The following is a 17,906-nucleotide window of genomic DNA, read 5'->3' on the forward strand; positions in this document are numbered from 1 at the left end:
AGTCCTTTTAGGGTCTCATTAAAAATAACAAGATTAGGAGTTGTGTAGAGCATGGTGTAGGTTGGTTTCTGTGTGTCAAGATTTGATACAAAGAATTAGGACTGGAACTTTCAATCTTTATACATAAAACTGGACTCCCAGTACTGTACTTATGCCATTGAACAAAGCTGATCAGTCTAGTGGTGGAGTATGTTCTCACCACTAATAATTCTTGTGATGTTGCTGCTGATGGTTTAGGTATGTTTTCTCTGTATCACTGATGGGTTTAAACATACCCAGTACCTTTCTATCCAGGAAATAATTAATCTTTGAAATGGTCCAGGGTCAGGTGGACCTCTTATCTGATTCAGAATAGCAAGTTCCACATTCTTGTTCTGTTTAATTGCAGGTATCTACAACTGAGAACTGAGCTGTAACTTTATTCCTGTTGGGTATTTGCAAGAGATACAATATCTTCAATTAGAGGCAATTTCCCACATTTTGTTGGAAGTATTCATGGCTCCATTCCTTGTAATTCAGTTTAGTGTATCAGTCTCTTAGTGTAAAAACTGTAATACTTCTAGGGATTCAAATGAATTCCAGAAACTGTTTTGAGGTTGATATTGTGGAAATTACTTTCTGCAGTACTGGAATGAATAAAATGTGTGTGTTAAGTAATGCACATTTAATCCTTGCAGAGACCACCTTCATAAAAAAGAAGCCAAATCAAGCTAAGAAGGGGGTAAGTGTATATAAATAATGCATATTTAACTGTATTCTAGATCTATACACATATGTAGGTTGCAGTATGGTAATGTATCATGTAAGTTAGCACTTTTATTGGTAACAGTTTATGAAACTAAAATAGAACAGTAAACTGTTTCTGTACCAAAACAGCTAATGGTCTGTTGTTGGATGGATTATTGTTAATATGAATTTGTCTAACAGGTTACAGTTATTACGCAGTAGAGTGCTTCAGATCTCTGGGTTGTTTTCTGACCTCAGATAAATTCTAAGTCTGTTTACATGTATATAGCTCACTGAACTGTCTCCTCCACATGTACCTGAGTGCCATTTTCTTTGTGCTGTCTGGCCCGGAACAGCAGGTGATATTTTTTCAAAACCACATAAAATAAAAATGTCAAAGCATACAAAGTCTGTATTCCAGTTCCCTTTGCTTCTTTTCACTACTGCTGTCCCTGTAACTCTGCTGATGCTGTGGAAACTTTAATCTCACATGCTGATACTGGGTTGCAGGGCTACTTCAGGCTTTCACCTGAGTTAGTTGCCACTGAAATCTTTTGGTAGTCAGTCTTAAAAGCTGAGGGAGTTTCAACAGCACTTTTGGGTGACTAAATATGCATGTATGGCATAATCTGTCAGTATGAGGTGAGTGTTAGACATTCAGATCTGCTTTTCTGGAGCAGTCCTGATCTCATACCACACTGCAGTATGGTATTTGGTTGTTTTTGTAGATACCATGCAGCTGCATTTGATTCAATATGGTTTCAAGATAGTTTACAGATTTGTGTCTGGATGGGGTCATAGCACTTCCTTAGGCATCTAGGAAAGTTGAGTATCTCAGAATAAAGGTTTGAGGAACCTGAAAGTTGAGTAAGAGCTCATGTGAACTCAGAGTTAACTAGGAAAAATGTGTGGCTTCTTAGGACCAAGAAAATAGCCTTAGTATTAGCCTGTTAGAGTGATAATATGTCACAGGAGTTACCAAAGTATATGGATTTAGATTGATACTTGTTACTTCTTGCTGCCAATAGAGGGCCCTAACATGCAAGAGGAATTTCATCAAATCATAGCATGGTTGGGATGGGTAGGGACCTTAAAGATCACTGAGTTTCAACTCCCCTGCATGGGAGACTTAGGAAAAGCAGGGTGAGTGATGTGCCACCGTCTGAATCAGCATAATTTTATGTATTTATATTTGTAGTGTTGTTTTTTAAATCCTCTGATAGTAAGAATGAAAGAAACTATATCCCTGTATGGAAGCAGTGTGAACTAGAAGTAGTTATTTTAAAAGATTGAATGAAGAACTGTAACATCTCACATTATGTGTTTATCCAAAAAAAAGTTTATGATGCTTTGTCTCATGGAAAGGCTAATCATGCATCCATGTATATAGAAAACTTGTATAAAGCTCTCCTACCATAAATCAGTAAATACCTATGCATGTTTGTTAAAAATATTAATCAGTACTTAAGCTAGCACACTAGCACTGGCAAGTAAGAAGAAACTCAAATCTTTGCCACTTCTAAGTGTAAATTGTGAATTAAGTAAATGAGCACCAAATACTTCAACAAATTTCAGAGATTTCAGTAGATTTTATTACATTATCTATATGCAACAAAATCATTATTAAGAAACTAAAGTTGTGCTATGTATTTGTAATATTTATTTGAACATACCAACCTCTGAATAATTAAAACTATAATAGTTAAATCACCCTATGATGCTTGACTGCAGAGCTAACAACATTTCTAAGAGTTAGAAGCATCTAGAGCATCAAAACATGAAAAAATATTTTATCTGCTCCAAATTTTCATTGTTGTTTGCATATTCTCCTGAACAGAGTATAATGTTTGCTGATGCTTTCCAAGTTGACTATTAAGTCAGCTGAGGTGGTTGTCTCACTTATGATGCTGGGCCTTTTGTGATCTTTTTTTTTTTTCTTTTTTCTTCCAATAAATCAAGCTTGGTGCCAAAAAAGGTGGTTTGGGGGCACAGAAAGTGAGCAGCCAAAACTTTAATGAGATTGAAAAACAAGCACAAGCAGTAGATAAAATGAAGGAACAAGACAATCTTCATAGCAGTAAGAAAACTGAAAAGGAAGAGCCACTGTAAGTATGAATTTTGTAGACAGTGGTAAACCATGAATCCTAACTTCATGTTAATGAAGTAGTTGTCGACATTTTAAATGTTACTAGAGATTAACTCATGCAAATAAAACTTCAGTTCTTGCTTTAAAAAAAACCCCAAATGTGGGTGAGGTGGGCCAATCAGTAATTCTCCCATTGCCTTTTCTTTTTGCTGGCAAATGTGTGTTTCTACAGATGATTTACTCTATGTACTGTAGAAATAGCCCTACACTATCTTTAAAAATAACCTTAATGCTTATTTAACAGGGACAATAAGGAAACAATCTACAAGTACCTATGAAAAAAATGTGAAATAAATCTAAAATGCATAGAAGTCAAGTATTACCAAAGAAGACTCTTGCCTCTTGAACTTTCTTTACCCCATACTGGTTGCCTAATTTATTATATTTTGGTGTAGTGAATTGAATGCTATTTAAAACAGTTGTCATAAGAGCATAGGGAACATACAAACATTCAGCTTTAGTTGTACTTTTTGGATAAGAGTTTCTACACTTAAGGCAGTGGACAATTTAAATAAGGCTAGAAGTGCCTGCTTAAGTTTCAGCTGTTTTGCACTGGAACACCTTTTATTTTAACCTAAACCCTTTGAATATTTTTGTCCGAGGCTTTGATTCTGTTAGTCCATCTTAATGAACAGTCAGTCCTAAAGCTCAGAAGGTGAAGTTCCTTGTTCCTCCCATCACATTTCTCTGCTTTATGTTTTTAGTTTTTACTATTTTGTTAGTCATCATCAAACCCAGACAATTAAAGAATTGGTTAGTGCACAGTTTTATTCTTGTAAACATCTTAACATCTTCTCAAGTGCTGTGTAGTTTTTTATAACCCATTGAGGAATTTTCTGAATTAAGTATGTATTTACAGGATCATTTGTAGCTCTTGGTACCAAGCTCTTTGGTCTGTAATCTCCCTTCTTCTTTTACTCATTTCCATATAGCCTCTGTAGAAATGGAAAGTCTGTGTGCATCAAAAATATTAATCTGGAAGGGATCACTCATTTTTTCTGAATTACTTTTACCACAAAGTCATGTTTCTCAGTGACTGCCACTGGTAGAATGACTGAGGAAACGGACTACTAAATAACAAGAAAAAAAATTTTGTTTCTTTTATTTATTATTATTATTATTATTATTATTATTATTATTATTATTATTATTATTATTATTCTTTGCTATTCTTTAATCATACTATCATCAGTTTGTATGATTCAGTTTGGAAGAGAGTCCCAAGTAGTGATTTGGATCTGTTTCTGTTTATGGATCTGATCTCACTAGAGGCAAATTAAATGTATTTTGTTTAACTTTTTGGACTCTTAACTGTAGATGGCAGTATAAATCAACATTAAAGAAAAGCAAATATTTTTAAATTGGGTTTTCTTCCAAGCAATTTGTGTAGTGGTTTTAATTTTAAAAGCTCAAGTAATGAGATTTGGTAAATTAAGTCAATATGGCTTTGTTACGTGGCAGGGAATGGCCATTATGCATTTGCAGTCTAGTACTTAGAGGTAGAAAGAGTCCTGCAACTTAAAATGTGATTTTATAATTGGTACACAGATTCCTTTTTTTCTGCTGTGTACTAACAAGATAATAGATAACTGGAGTTACTCTTAAAAGAATTAGCAGTAACTCTATGTGTTCCAATCAACAGCAGGTAAGATTTATGGTGTCCATAAATCAGATTTCATAATATGGGCTGCTAATCTTTGCTAGGTAGATTTTATCAGTAGCAGTTTCAAGTTGATTTTTAGAGAACATTTTCAATTTTCTGTGTAAGAGTTGATCCCAAACTCTAAGAATGATTTAAAACATCCCTGAATGCATTCTGTGCTCTGAAGATCCATTTTTATGATTTTGAAAGTTATTCTACAGATGCATCCTGGTTTGCATCTGACTTCATTATTATAAGCATCTAAACAGAAGATGTGGTGATTTCTTAGTTCTGGCTTCAAGTCCTCTGACATCCCCAGTTAAAGGATACCTAACCATGACAATATTGAGATGGCTTCTTTCTGAAATGCCTTGTCATTAAGGGAGTGATGTCCCATTCCTTGTATCAGGTTGATACCTACATCCCTTGTGCTGTGCCCTTTCCATGCTAACAGCTTCAGGCACACAGCTCCTGTCTTGCAGGAGGTGCAGTAACCAGCTGGGTATGAATTTTGGTAGGGGCATCCTGGTTAAATTAAATTAGCATACATGGGACCAGAAAAAAAAAATCAAGCTGGAAAGAGCCTGTTTCAGTACTCAAATAGATACACTGGAAGAAAGTATTTTTTTGGTCAAAAACTTCCTTTCTTTCCTTTCCGCTTCTGCACAAAATGAATGGGAAGATACAAAAGCTTTCAGACTGAAGTACTTTCTTTCTGCTTGCAACAGGATGTCTACCAGCAGCATCCTAAATCTCATTTACCTTCTTCTGATAGTGTTGATTTGTGCTTTATGCCAGTCACAACTTGTCAATTAAAATATTGCTTTGTTGCTCACTAAAATTACTGTTTGTGTCGCTTTTAAACTTTAACAAATAAAATTTAAGCAGTGTTTCTACAATTCTGTAATCAAGATTAACAACCTCTGTCTCTGCTGTAGTGGTATTTACTGGAAAATAGTTAAGATTGTTTTGAGATAAATAAAGGTCCATGGCATTTCAGAAAGACATTTTACTATATTTGAATTGTGAGGGCGTTTCAGATGACAATGTCTTGCCAGCTGAGCAGAAAATGCTAAGTTTTGGATGCTTCAGAGTTTCCACAATACAGAATGTATTCCATTTTGGGTGTATAAAGACTCTCCCCTCCCCTCTTCTGAGACACTTTTAGGCACAGGGAAGGGCAGCATCAATAAAGATGTGTGGTATTTGCCTCTAGCACTTGTCTCAAGAGTGTATGTGTAGGAAATGTTAAAACTATGAGGAGCATGAAGGGGGTGAAGACAGGGAGACATACCAGGGTCAAGCTATGCATTAAGAGAGGACTGCTGTTACATCATTAATTCCTTCCATGGTACTGTAGTATGTCAGGGTTGGATAATTTTGACAATTATTTGGTATGACACAGAATTAAGGGCTCTGGAAAAAAATACTTTTTAAGCTCACTTTATGGTGATAGAAAATTGTGTCCTGCAATGTATTTCACATTCATTTTGAAAGATTGCCTGCTCATACACAGACTTGGGGTACTGTTCAGACAGTCTTTTCGACTGGCCTCCCCCTATCCTTACTGCTGGAATTGGATCCAAATAATAATGAATATTTTCAGTAAACACAGAACATAGAAAATAGAACGCTATATTATATATTGTTAGCGTTCTACCAATATTACTGAGTTGGATGGTCAGCGTAGTGTTTTACATTTATATGTTAACTGTACATTTTGTTCTCTCTAGTGTATCATCTTTACGGTTGGCCTACAGAGATCTTGATATTAAATCAAAAGAAGAAAAGTTAAATCTATCTGGTAAGAAGAAAGATGAGCTGGAGAGACTTGGCATGGGATTTGGCAGCAACAGAAGGTATGTGAAGTTCTATAAACTGTACTTAAAATACTCTGTGGCTTTATCAGTTATCCTTCATTTTACTTAGGAGATGAAAAAATTTAGTATGTTTTAGAAACTTAATATTATCAAAGAGTCTAGTATTTTTCAGAGGGGAGGGGCAGGATTACTTCTGATAGATTTACGTTCTAACCTGCCAGAGAGGTGTTAACCTAAATCGTTGGGATGTCTGTAAGTTGTTTGCCTCATTAGCTTACTGAGGAAGGTAGTCAGGATGTTTTCAGTGATCAGAACCAGCATAAGTGTAATCTGTCTTTTACAAACCAGAAGTCTGAAAAAGTCCCATTACTGTTTTTTCCAGCTGCTGGAATGGTCTGTGTGTTCACAAGTCCTGTCACTACTTCCAAGAACTGCAGTAGAGTTTTCCAGGGCTTTTTTTTTTTTTTTTTTTTTTTTTTTTTTTTTTTTTTTTAATTACTCATTTCTTTCTAAATGTTTGTATAGCTTCAGCCTTATCTCCAAGTTTCAGAAACTAGATTTATGCTTTCATTTCTTTCTTTATAAGGGTGTGAGCTTTGTAATCTCAATTCATTTTCTTCCTGTCCCCAGTGGCATTTCTCACTCAGTCATCTCAGATATGCAAACAATAGAGCAGGAAACACCTGCAATTGCAAAGCCAAAGAAAAAGTACACTGATGATGTAGAAGACTCATATTTCTCTTCTAGCTCAAGGTAACGTATAAGCTTTTCATTTTGAATGGAGGTAGAAGTACATGCATATTACTTAATCAAATACACAATTGTATTTTGAACTTTTCAAAACAGAAAACAATTGGACATGTCTACACACATATTATATTTTCAGCAGACATCTGAAGTTGTGAAATAGCTGACCTTTATTTCTAAAGGTGCTACGTTTTCTGAGAAGGTAGCCAGAATTCTGTGTTGGCAGGTTTTGTCATGTTCAGAGTCTAGTCTTTAATTGCACAAACAGTTGCCTTTTAAACTTTCAGTAGCTGTATACCAAATCCAATGTTTTTTTTTGTTTGAATGACTTGTAGTTGATTTTGTTTTGTTTTTTCTTTCTTGTGGTACTGTCTTCAATTTTCAGTTTAAAGTTAAATAAGTATTGAAGATAGATATACTACAGTTGAATCAGTCTTTTAACCGGCTTCATACCAAATGCAAAAAAAAAATTTTTTAAGGTATTGTGTGCTGGATGTATTATGTAGATGTCTTATTGATAAGCTTATGTATTTGAACATAAAATATAAGCAAAAAACAACTTACAAATTTTTGGTTGGATTATAATTGCAATGCAAATTATAAAATACTGCTGTTGGGAGCAAGAGAAATAATTTGTCCTATAGGCACTAATTGCAATGAAACAGCTGTTTCTGGACTTCTAGATAGACTCAGCTGTTGCTTTTATAAACTTCCCTTATTGGATTGGTGCCACAGAAGCATGAAAAATTGTATCTAATTACTTGTAGACAGGAAAATAAAAACCAGGGGGTTTTGTGTCCTTACTTTGTAGCGTAATCAGTAGTGGCAGAAATGGAAATGTGGTACCAAGTAAACTGGCAGTAATGTTGTAAAATACAGCATACCATTTCAGTGCTTCCCTGTTTGGTCCTTGAAAAGGACTGTTCCTGCTCTCAAATTATTCATAAGCCTACTAGTGAGCAAAGGATAAATTATGGAAGAGGCTTTTTAGTGTGTTTTGGTTCAATTATTAAAAGATAAATTGTAACCTAGCTGTTCCCAGCTCTTGTTCTTCCACTTATAGCAGTAGTAGAATCTAATTGGAGTTGGTATGTAAATTAATTTCTCTTAAAGAAAGCATGAAGTCAAAACTGAAGCTCAGAGCAACAGTGAGATATTGAATTGGTACAGTCATGTGCCCCCAAACAGTCACTTCTTTTGATTTTCCTTTCTTTTCAGCTTGTATCTGTGACTCTTGCTTTGCATTTCCTATCTGTATGCAAAAGGTAGGAGGGGTAACAAGCCTAATTTATCAGGAAAAAAAAATCAAAAAACTACAAGCAACAGCTGGGTACAACATCCACTCTATGGGGTGAGATTGTGAAAATGAAGATTGCTTTGCAGTGAGTCTTCTTCACTCAGATCACTAAATATAGTTCCCTTTGTCTGTCCAGAGGCAAGGGGAGGGATTCCTGCTTTTTGTAGAAGTTTATTCCAGATCTGTGCCTGCCTAATTTCCATGTGCAGTGGTGCTATACTTAGATGGTGAAGGTGTCACATTTCTCATTAACAGCAGAGACAAATCTCCTTACTATTCATAGCACAAACATGGAGAATGTGTTGTTTCAGTTTTGGTTTGGTTTTATTTAATAAAAAGAATACTTTTCACAAAATACAGTTACAGACTGCAATATCCCATGCTAACTCTACTGAATGACTCCATTCTGCTACCCTCCTGTCATTTTGAGCATCTTACTTCCTATCCTGGTCATACTCTAATTTTAATAAAGTTTATTTAACCACAGAGGGAAATTCTTAATCTCTGGCATCTTAATAAGGTTTTCTTTCAATTATTTTCCATATAAATTTAGATATGTCTAGATAATCAAAATGAAACTGCCAAGATAATGTACCACCAGAACTGACAAACATGCTTGAGGTTTTTTTAACGTTCTTTCTGCCTATGTTTTCCTTGTAGTTTTGATATGCAAGGGGTGATTGTTTGTAGAGACTTAAGAAATATTTTCGTTAGCATTGTTTTAATAAAACATGTAACCAAGCTCAGAGGTACCTTTTATTAGTATTTGTTCTTTAAAAAATACACAGAACCAAAGGCTTTCCTTACTGTTAGAACTCTGTTGTTGCTTCAGAAAATGAGAGACAGATCCTGTGTTTGCATAGCTAACAGGATGCTTCCCACAGAAGTGTGACATTAGCTGCCATCAGCACCTTCATTGGAAAATTTTGCTCCGTGGGTTCCATGGGTTATTTGGGTGCTTTTGGATCCCTAGAGCACTCAAAGTGCTTTGAAAGTTGTGCTGGCTTTTTTTGTGGCTGGGATGTTATCAAGGGCTGTCTGGAGCACCAGGCCTTTATCAGCAGACTGACTTGTGGGGTCATCTTGATGGCTGGCTCACAGGCTGCATCCTGTTCTTAAACCAGCCAGGTATTTTGACAGGATTTTTCCCAGTGCTTTGCCTGACACTACAGAAGATGCAATACTTCAAACTAATGAGAACTTCGCTGGTTTTGGTGGGACTGTATTTTGGGCAGTTCCCTGTATATTCATGCCTCTATCCAGCTTAAACAAAGGCTGAACTTTTTAGTCAAATATATGTGTAAAAACCGCAAAATCCATTGGACCTAACTGTAAAGATCTTCCAACCAATATAATAAAATACAGATTATTCACTGACAACTGTCATTGTGCTGAAAGCTTACTTGCTAGTGAATGGTTATAGGAATATTAACAATATAGGTATTGCTATAATATAGCAATATTAACAATATAAAGTTCCCAGATTTGAAAAACATTTTATTTTATTTTAGATACTATGATTCTTCAGATTTGAGGAGCAACACTTTCTCTAAATGGGATGACAATTCAGATGCTTTTTGGAAGAAAGAAGATAGAAGTAGAGATGTTGATCTACTGTTAACTTCAAAAAGTACAGCATTTTCAGACAGGTATACTAAGAAAACATATCTAATTTTTGTACAGGAAGCCTAAGCTTGTTAATCTTTTTGTGAGATCTTTTTCTGTCTAGAAATTTGCCGTAATTTTTACCAGCAGTCAAGACTTTCTGAGTTTCTTTTGTGAGCTGATTTTCCTGTTTACATTTTAAACACTTTTCTGTTTTGCTCAGTGCTGTACAGTGCATTTACTGGAGGTAGTTTCCAGAGCATTTCAGCAAGAAAAAGTAGACAAAAGCTGTTGAGAGAAACTCAAATATTTGCATTGTTCTGAGAGCATAGTTGCTTTTCTTCCTTTGTGTATTGACTAATGAACCAAAGAGAACGTAGTTACTTTCACCCAGAGTGAGACTGTAGGTACTCAGGATGTAGCTTTCAGGATGAAAGTGTTGAATATAACTGCAAACAAGAGGTCTGATTGTTGGCATGATAAAAAATGAATGCATTTCTTCTTTAACAACAGTTTTTTTATCATTGTAATCAAGGGGAAAATATAAGAATGAGGGGGTCTTTTGTACTTGGTTCATGTTTTCTGCTTCTGGTTTTACTTAAAACTATATTTTTCATTTACCTGCAAAATGTACTTTGTGTACTTAAGTGCAGTTAACACAAAACGTGTTCTGTTATTTCCTAAAGAATGTTGAAACCTTTTGTGCTGTTGCATTTAAATCTTAATTTCACTGACATTGAATTTTGGGGTTTTTGAGGTCTTGTAGAAATATTCTGTCTTTGTTGATATTACCTATCATGCTTTTTAAATGTACTCTGAAAATAAAGACAGTATTCGAAATACTATATGTTCACTTTCTTGTAAAACTGTCACTGAAATTTTATTTCTCTAAGTAGAAATGATAGTGCTTCTTGTTTGATGTATTGTATACCATTGTGAAGTAAATAAAAGTTACTCTCACTAATGCAGTTTATTTTTCTTTTAGGCCTGCATCTCGTCGTAAACCTGAGTATGAACCTCCTTTAAACACAGATGAAGCACTTAAAAAATTTGGCAATGTAAAAGCAATTTCATCAGACATGTATTTTGGAAGGCAAGATCATGCTGATGTAAGGAGGAAGCAGTAATAAATACTTTTCAATGTTAAAACGTTCTTTTTCTATAAACATTTTTTTCTTGTATAAAGAGAAGAAAATAAATAAATTAAATTGGAAGAATTAGTAAGCTTATAGAATTATGTCCATTTGAATATTTGTTTGCTAGAAATGTACAAGTCTCTGATAAATCTGATAGCTTAGTATTTATTTTTAAGGAGTTGCAGCTGCAAGCAGGCCTCCAACATCACTCTTCATTACCACTTCTTAGAAGTGGTAAGCTATGTTCCAGAAGTCTTTATTTTTGAAAGAATCAGCCTGATGCTGGGCTTACTTAAGGCTTGATTTTTTCTAAATACCTAAATTGCTGTCAACAAACTGTTCTTGAAATATCTGTTGCCTCTGTATATGTTACATGAAAATATTATTACCATTATAAAGCTAACTCAGCAAATAAATCGTTCAACAAATGACATGTAATTGATTCACCTTGAAAGAAAAACACAGATTAATACTATGTTGTGTGTTGAAGGTGAGGGATTATTTAAAACAAAAACAAAACAAAACTATTTTTAATGAAAAATTAACAATAAAAAAATAATGTTAAAAATATGATCAGCATATTACCATTCTCAGAGAACTCAGTAAAAGTTTAATGTAAATTCAGTTACATAATGATAACTGCAGTGCTCTTTCCTTATCCTACCCAACCACTCCTTTTCACATTTTTCAGTTGTTTTTCAGCAATTTTAGGCTAGCTAACACTGAGTAGACTTCTTGGTGTTGCAGTGGTAAATGTCCCCCTTTGATCAGGTCAGAAATGAGCTGAGATTATGACAAACTCAGACAGGTCCTGTGAAAACTGAAGTGGGAACAACTTTCAGATGGTCAACCTCATCTAGATTTGTATGTTTTAAAACTAAATCTATAATCTCAAGAATTACATGACATGACCTCAAAAGATGACAGCACACTGTTGTAACACTTCTCAATTATTTTCTAGTATGAAGCAAGGGCTCGACTAGAAAGACTTTCTGGAAGCTCATCTATAAGTTCAGCTGACTTGTTTGAAGATCAGAAAAGACAGCCAACAGGTACATATGGAACAGAGTAAGAAACTGTATTGTGGTGAATACACTCTCCTGCTCTGCTTCTATTTACACTATCAGCTAGCTGTCTGTTATCTGCAAGAAGTGCACAAAGTGCAGCATGCATTAGTACTGCTAATATGTCAAACAAGCATAATATGTGTAGTCATTTCTTAAAAAAATATTTTCTTTAATTTCAACTTCTGTATTTCCCGTTCAGTAAATTCAATATTTTGTAATATTTTTTTTGTGTGACTAGTTGCAAATAATAGAGTTGCTATATTGCAAAGAATTTTTATCAAAGGAAAATGGTAATAGTTTGTTAGATAAACTAATGAAGTAACACCTAAATTGACTAGCAGGTGGTGTTTCTGGTAAGTTACTGTAAGTAACTTGTATACTTATATATTTTTGAAAATATCAGAAGTGCTCTAGGTGGCCCTGCTCTGGCAGGGGGGGTTGGACTAGATGATCTTTTGAGGTCCCTTCCAACCCCAAGGATTCTATGATTCTATGATTCTATGATAATAATACTGAATCTAAAAAGAATCTTTAAAATGTTAGTGGCCTTGAAAATCCCATGTAAACTGTTTCATGGCATATCCATTCATCAGGGTATCTGCTTCTAACACTGGTCTTCCCAAATTATTAAGGAAATGTTTCAACTTCTTCTGTTGAAAAGATTTGTTGAAACCACTTACATTAATGTTTATCAAATTAGAAGACAGTAAGTATTAGATTGACTCAAAAGTAGCCCCTCAGACCATTGAAAATGTCATGGTTTTTTCCAACATCCTTTTTTAATAGTGCAATAATGTGAAATAGAAAAGGTAGGAAATAGTGGAACATTTTATTGATTTGATCAGTTGAGTTTCATTCCTTAATTTGTCAATGTAGCTAAATTTTGTGGGTTGTTAACTGCTCTAAAATAATAGTGAGGAAAAAATGCAGCAGGAACTTTTAGTTTGTGTATTATAAATTCATAGTATATTCAGTCCACAGAATCTTCCTTTCCTGCATGTCTTTCTGTTACACCCCCTACTTTTGACAGTGGCTCTTGGTGGAGAAATTTCACTGCACTGATAGACTTCATGGTATTGCATTAATGCAAAGGCCATCATCATTGCATAAAATAAAGCTTATAAAGATATGGGAGGCTGGCAACAGAAATGCTGCTGTAATGCTGGGGTCCTTGCCAGAATAAAGTTTCCTTTGAATCCGATATTGTTTTTATCAGTACTGCTGAGATTGTAGGGTAGAACGGTTTTGGGATGCTTGGTTTTTTTACAGAATGGTGTAGGAGCTCTTTACCAAAAATGGGCCTGCAAGAAAACACTTTTACTTTACACTATTTCAGACCTGTTACTTATGAGATATGGCATGTCAGATGGCTGACTTGTAAATGCTGATTTTGAAGCAAATCTCAGTAAAAGGAGATGCTTTCCTTTCTCATTTTTGAGAAGTTTTTCATAAAACTGCATAACCAGAAAAACGTGAGAAAATGAATGCGTCTAAGAAGTGGTAAGAGCTTTTTGTGAGGGTGTTATACCTGCAAATTTCATTACTGTGACTTCGACTTGAATAAGAAAAAATGCTGGAACATTTGATGACTGGAACAGATCATAAAGAAGTAAAAGGAGAAGAAAGGGCCACCAGTGTGTGGCGATGTCTCGCATGGAGCTGCTCTCAAGAGGAGTTACAGTTGTGTGGGTTGTGACAACAGTTGTGGGTTGTGGCTGGACCAGCTTCCCTGTGCTCCTGTAACTGCTCACAGGTTACCAGTTGTGTCCCAGCTGGTCCTGACTATCAGCTGGCTTCATGTCTAAACTGAGGCTACAGGTTACAGTATCCTTTTTGAGAACAGCCTGGTCTGGGATGCTTCTTCTCAGAAGCCCCATTTATTCTTGAGATCACGGTTCTGTGATTTTTTTTTTTTTTTTCCTGCCATTTGTGCCTTTTTTTCAGGATCAGGTGTTTAATCCTAAGGCGTTCCAGTAATTTATACTGCAAAAATAGTGAATAATTTAGTGAATAATAGTGAAAAGTTGTTGGCATGTTAATGCTTACCATGCAGTTAATTCTGAAACAACTTTGATTTCTGTTATCTTCAGGCCTATCCTTTTTATAATAGCTTAGAACTAACATTTCCTGGATGAACTGTACTAGCTTTAAGGAAGTCTGGATTTCCAGCTTTGTTTTGGAGTCTTAAAACTTATTTACTTACCTTTACTCTAAGCTCCTTAGAATTTTCCAAGCCTCAGATGCAGTAATGCAAAATCTGTGTATAATTACAGAGTGCAAAGCTTGCATACAAGTAGAGTTCATCACTTCAGCCACCACTGAAGTGCATTCTTTTTTAAATTGTAAGGTAGTATCAACTGTTTAGGATACAATACAAACAACATTACAGCAGATTGAGAGTGCAGAATAAATCATCTGTTATCCAAATATTAATTGCTCATCTGAGAATACAAAGTGTGGAATACGACACTCTTGGTGGAATTATGGACAACTGAAACAAATTAAGAGGAAGATGCATTTAAGAAACTTCAGATTGGTATTTATTGCTCCTAGTAGTATATTGTACTTCAGAGGAGGAAAAAAGGCTGGTTTTAATATAAAATTCTGTTTTCTTGTGTGTTCTCATTTTAGGAAGCTACAATATTACAAATGTCTTGCCTTCAGCTCCTGATATAGCTCAGTTTAAACAAGGAGTGAAATCAGTGGCTGGTAAACTTTCTGTACTTGCTAATGGGGTCATGACATCTATACAGGTTAGTAAAACTATTACAGTATGTTAGCTCTCAGTTGAAGACTTTTTGTAAGGATTTAGTACTTTGGATCTTGATGTTTAATTGTCTCTGGGGAGAAAAGAATGAATGAGTTTAGTTTGGAACTTTGTAGACCTCATGGTAGACAGTAGATCTTTTATCTTTTTAAAAATAAAGCTGTAGCTGATAGCTCTTTTTCCTTTGAATATCTGTTTTCTCATTCTCCCTTACATGGTTTCTTATCTTAAAATTAAAAGTAAAGTTCCATCATGCAAGTTATTTGCTGTCACTTTATTTTTAAAGTAATAACAGTGCATAGCTTAGAACAGAATAGTTCAGTTGGGAGGGACCTGCAGTGATCATCTGGCCCAACCCTTGCATTGGCTCTGTAATTGGCTTGACAGTAATAGCTTTGATCCATGTTTGTGCACCAGATTAAGACATCCTGGTCTCATGCTTTTCACTCCAGCTGGTTTACATTTCCCATCTGAGCTCAGTGGCAGCTTTTGGGTGATTGCAAATCAGGCTAATTAGCCTCAAGTTTAACCGTAAATTCCAGTTCCAGGAAATGCTGGTCATTTTTCTTTAAGTCTTTAAGAATTAAACTCCTATTTATTTTAAAAATGTGAGTAAAACTTATTGCCTTCGGTAGAAAACATACTGATGTCTGTTTGTTTTTTTTCCCCCTTTTCTAGGATCGTTATAGTTCGTAACATCTTTTGTATCAACATGATTAAGTACATTAAAGAAGGATTTATCTTCAGATACATGAGTAATCACACTGATGATTCAAATGAAGGTTGCCTTAAGACTGTTGATGGTTTTACTTGTTCCTGCAGATTCGTTCCCTTGTGTGGCTTTCTGGCTCAGCATCCTCTTATTGCTGTTTCATCTTTACAGAGCAGAAATCCTGTAGCAACTTGTTACATCACATATGCTTCCCCCTCCCACTTTACAGTCTTGTGTTTCTTAGTGACCATAATGTTAGCTGTTTGAAGCTTTATTTTATTACTGATTTTGTCTGTGAGGCAGGAAAGAGAAAGAAGTATGAATGCATATCCTAGAAAGAGGTTTCCTAATAGAAACCTCAGTGCAGAGTCATCCTTACTTGCCAGATATATTTTGTCTTGACTGTCTTATGAACTGTGGAAAAGAAAATGTAAATTAAACATATGCTGAGATAGTATTTAGTGGACTGCAGCAAAAGAATTAATTTTAACCTGCCCTTATCAGAAAGTAGAAGCTCTTGCAGTCATAAATTGATGTGCATTAAAATGATGGGGAATTAGTGTTTTAAAACAGTATTCCTGTTAGAAAATTATATGCTTATATGTGAGGTATGGAGAATTCAAGATGTGGTATACTGAATAGTGGATTTCATCTTGTCATGGGAACAATCTATTTATTTCTAGTTTTGAAAGTTATAAAAATTGCAATATAGAATCCTTAAGTGCTTTTAAAAAATCTATATTGTATACAAGTTGAAAAAAATCAAATATGTAAAGGGCCTAATAGAGTAGTCATTATTAAAAACTTATTAAAAAATGTTAAAACAATCTTAGTTTTTTGATAAATTATAAACTATTTCATGAGGAAATAGTAGGGCTGTGTTTTAGACAGTCTAGAATTTATAGCTGATGACATTCTATATAAAAATGATTATGACCTTAAAGAATAAAACCTCACAACCAAGAATGAGCTCAAGCTAATTCCGTTCTGTAACTTGATTTCTTAATTCAAATTTGTAAACTGCTGATATCTAATAAAAACAATTGATACAAACTCATTTTTTAATTAAATTTCTATGTGCAGACACCAGTCTCCAGCTTTCTAAATACTGCCATCTGTATTCTGTCTGTACAGTGGTCTTTTTACAGTGGTAAAATTATCCTTTAATTTCAGTTAGTGAAACCAGCTTTCTCGTTAAAGTGCTGTAGTGATTTAGAAATCTAAACACTAAGGGTAGAAAATAAGCTACTATGTTGACATACATTTAACAGCATAGTTGTATTGGTTTTTAATTTCAAGCTGCTTCATATCAAACTCTCAGTTCAGATAAGTGTCTCTTGTGGCTGTTGCATTTAGGTTTATTAATCCAAAACGTATCTCTTTTCTTTTTTTTTTTTTTTTTTTTTTTTTTAGAGTAGTATACAAGGCAAGCATTTATTCTGCTTAACTGTAGAGCTTTACAATGAAAGATTTGCTTTGTTTTCTTCTTTACCACCCTATGGAGATGATTTTGCTAGTATAACAAGAAAGCATACTAGCCAGGGCTTGCTTTGGTTTTCTCTAACTACAGGTAATGATTCTTAGTTTTCAACCTACTCTTTCAGTTAAATGTATATACAGTAGTAAATTTATTACTAGTAGTAAGTGGTCTGATTTTCAGAGTTTGTCATATGCCAACAGCATCCAGTGACTTGTAGAGGAGCTGCTCTTCCAATCGCAAATTTAGACATTTGTGTATGGATGCCATTGCTTAAATTAAGGCAGTGAAGCATAACAAAATGTAATTCTCTTGGTGTATCAGCTGGATGAATAGCTCTTGATCCCCAGCACACACCTCCTTCTGTCCTTAGTAAACCCATGAGGTGTCACAAGGTTTCATCAAACAGAGATGAGGAGGGGCTGCCACATTTTGGAGGATTCCTCTGGTCTGGGGAACTGAGGGAAGCCATGGCACCTCTGAACATGCAGGATCTGATTGGACTGGATCAAAGGGAGAAAAAGTCTGAACGTGAAATTAGGTTTGCAGTCCTGCTTTCTTGTGTGTCCTTTTCCTTTCTCTCACTTTTGCCTTCAGACACATTTGTCACCCTTTGGTAAGAGGGGCAAAGGACTGATACTGCTGCAGGCATTACAAGTTTTAGAATGTGTGATAAAACTTCATATTGGATCTGGTTTTGCATCACGTTTCCAGGTGAAACTTGGCACACGTCAGCTGTTGCATTTTGTTGTGTTTTTTCTTTC

General features: G+C 35.0%; 1 protein-coding gene across 1 annotated transcript in view; it reads left to right on the forward strand.

The window, feature by feature from the left end:
- Positions 1 to 16,383, forward strand: part of ARFGAP3 (ADP ribosylation factor GTPase activating protein 3) — a 33,175-nt gene extending 16,792 nt beyond the window's left edge. The window contains exons 9-17 of the mRNA XM_030469225.1: positions 680 to 721; positions 2,686 to 2,831; positions 6,248 to 6,373; positions 6,965 to 7,087; positions 9,890 to 10,027; positions 10,969 to 11,092; positions 12,081 to 12,171; positions 14,818 to 14,939; positions 15,632 to 16,383. Of these exons, the coding sequence (XP_030325085.1) occupies positions 680 to 721; positions 2,686 to 2,831; positions 6,248 to 6,373; positions 6,965 to 7,087; positions 9,890 to 10,027; positions 10,969 to 11,092; positions 12,081 to 12,171; positions 14,818 to 14,939; positions 15,632 to 15,649 (930 nt within the window). The 3' untranslated portion in view covers positions 15,650 to 16,383. The remainder of the gene's footprint in view (positions 1 to 679; positions 722 to 2,685; positions 2,832 to 6,247; positions 6,374 to 6,964; positions 7,088 to 9,889; positions 10,028 to 10,968; positions 11,093 to 12,080; positions 12,172 to 14,817; positions 14,940 to 15,631) is intronic.
- The last annotated feature ends 1,523 nt before the right edge of the window (positions 16,384 to 17,906 follow it).

Source organism: Calypte anna, chromosome 1 (assembly GCF_003957555.1).
Source record: "Calypte anna isolate BGI_N300 chromosome 1, bCalAnn1_v1.p, whole genome shotgun sequence".
NCBI lineage: Eukaryota > Metazoa > Chordata > Aves > Apodiformes > Trochilidae > Calypte > Calypte anna.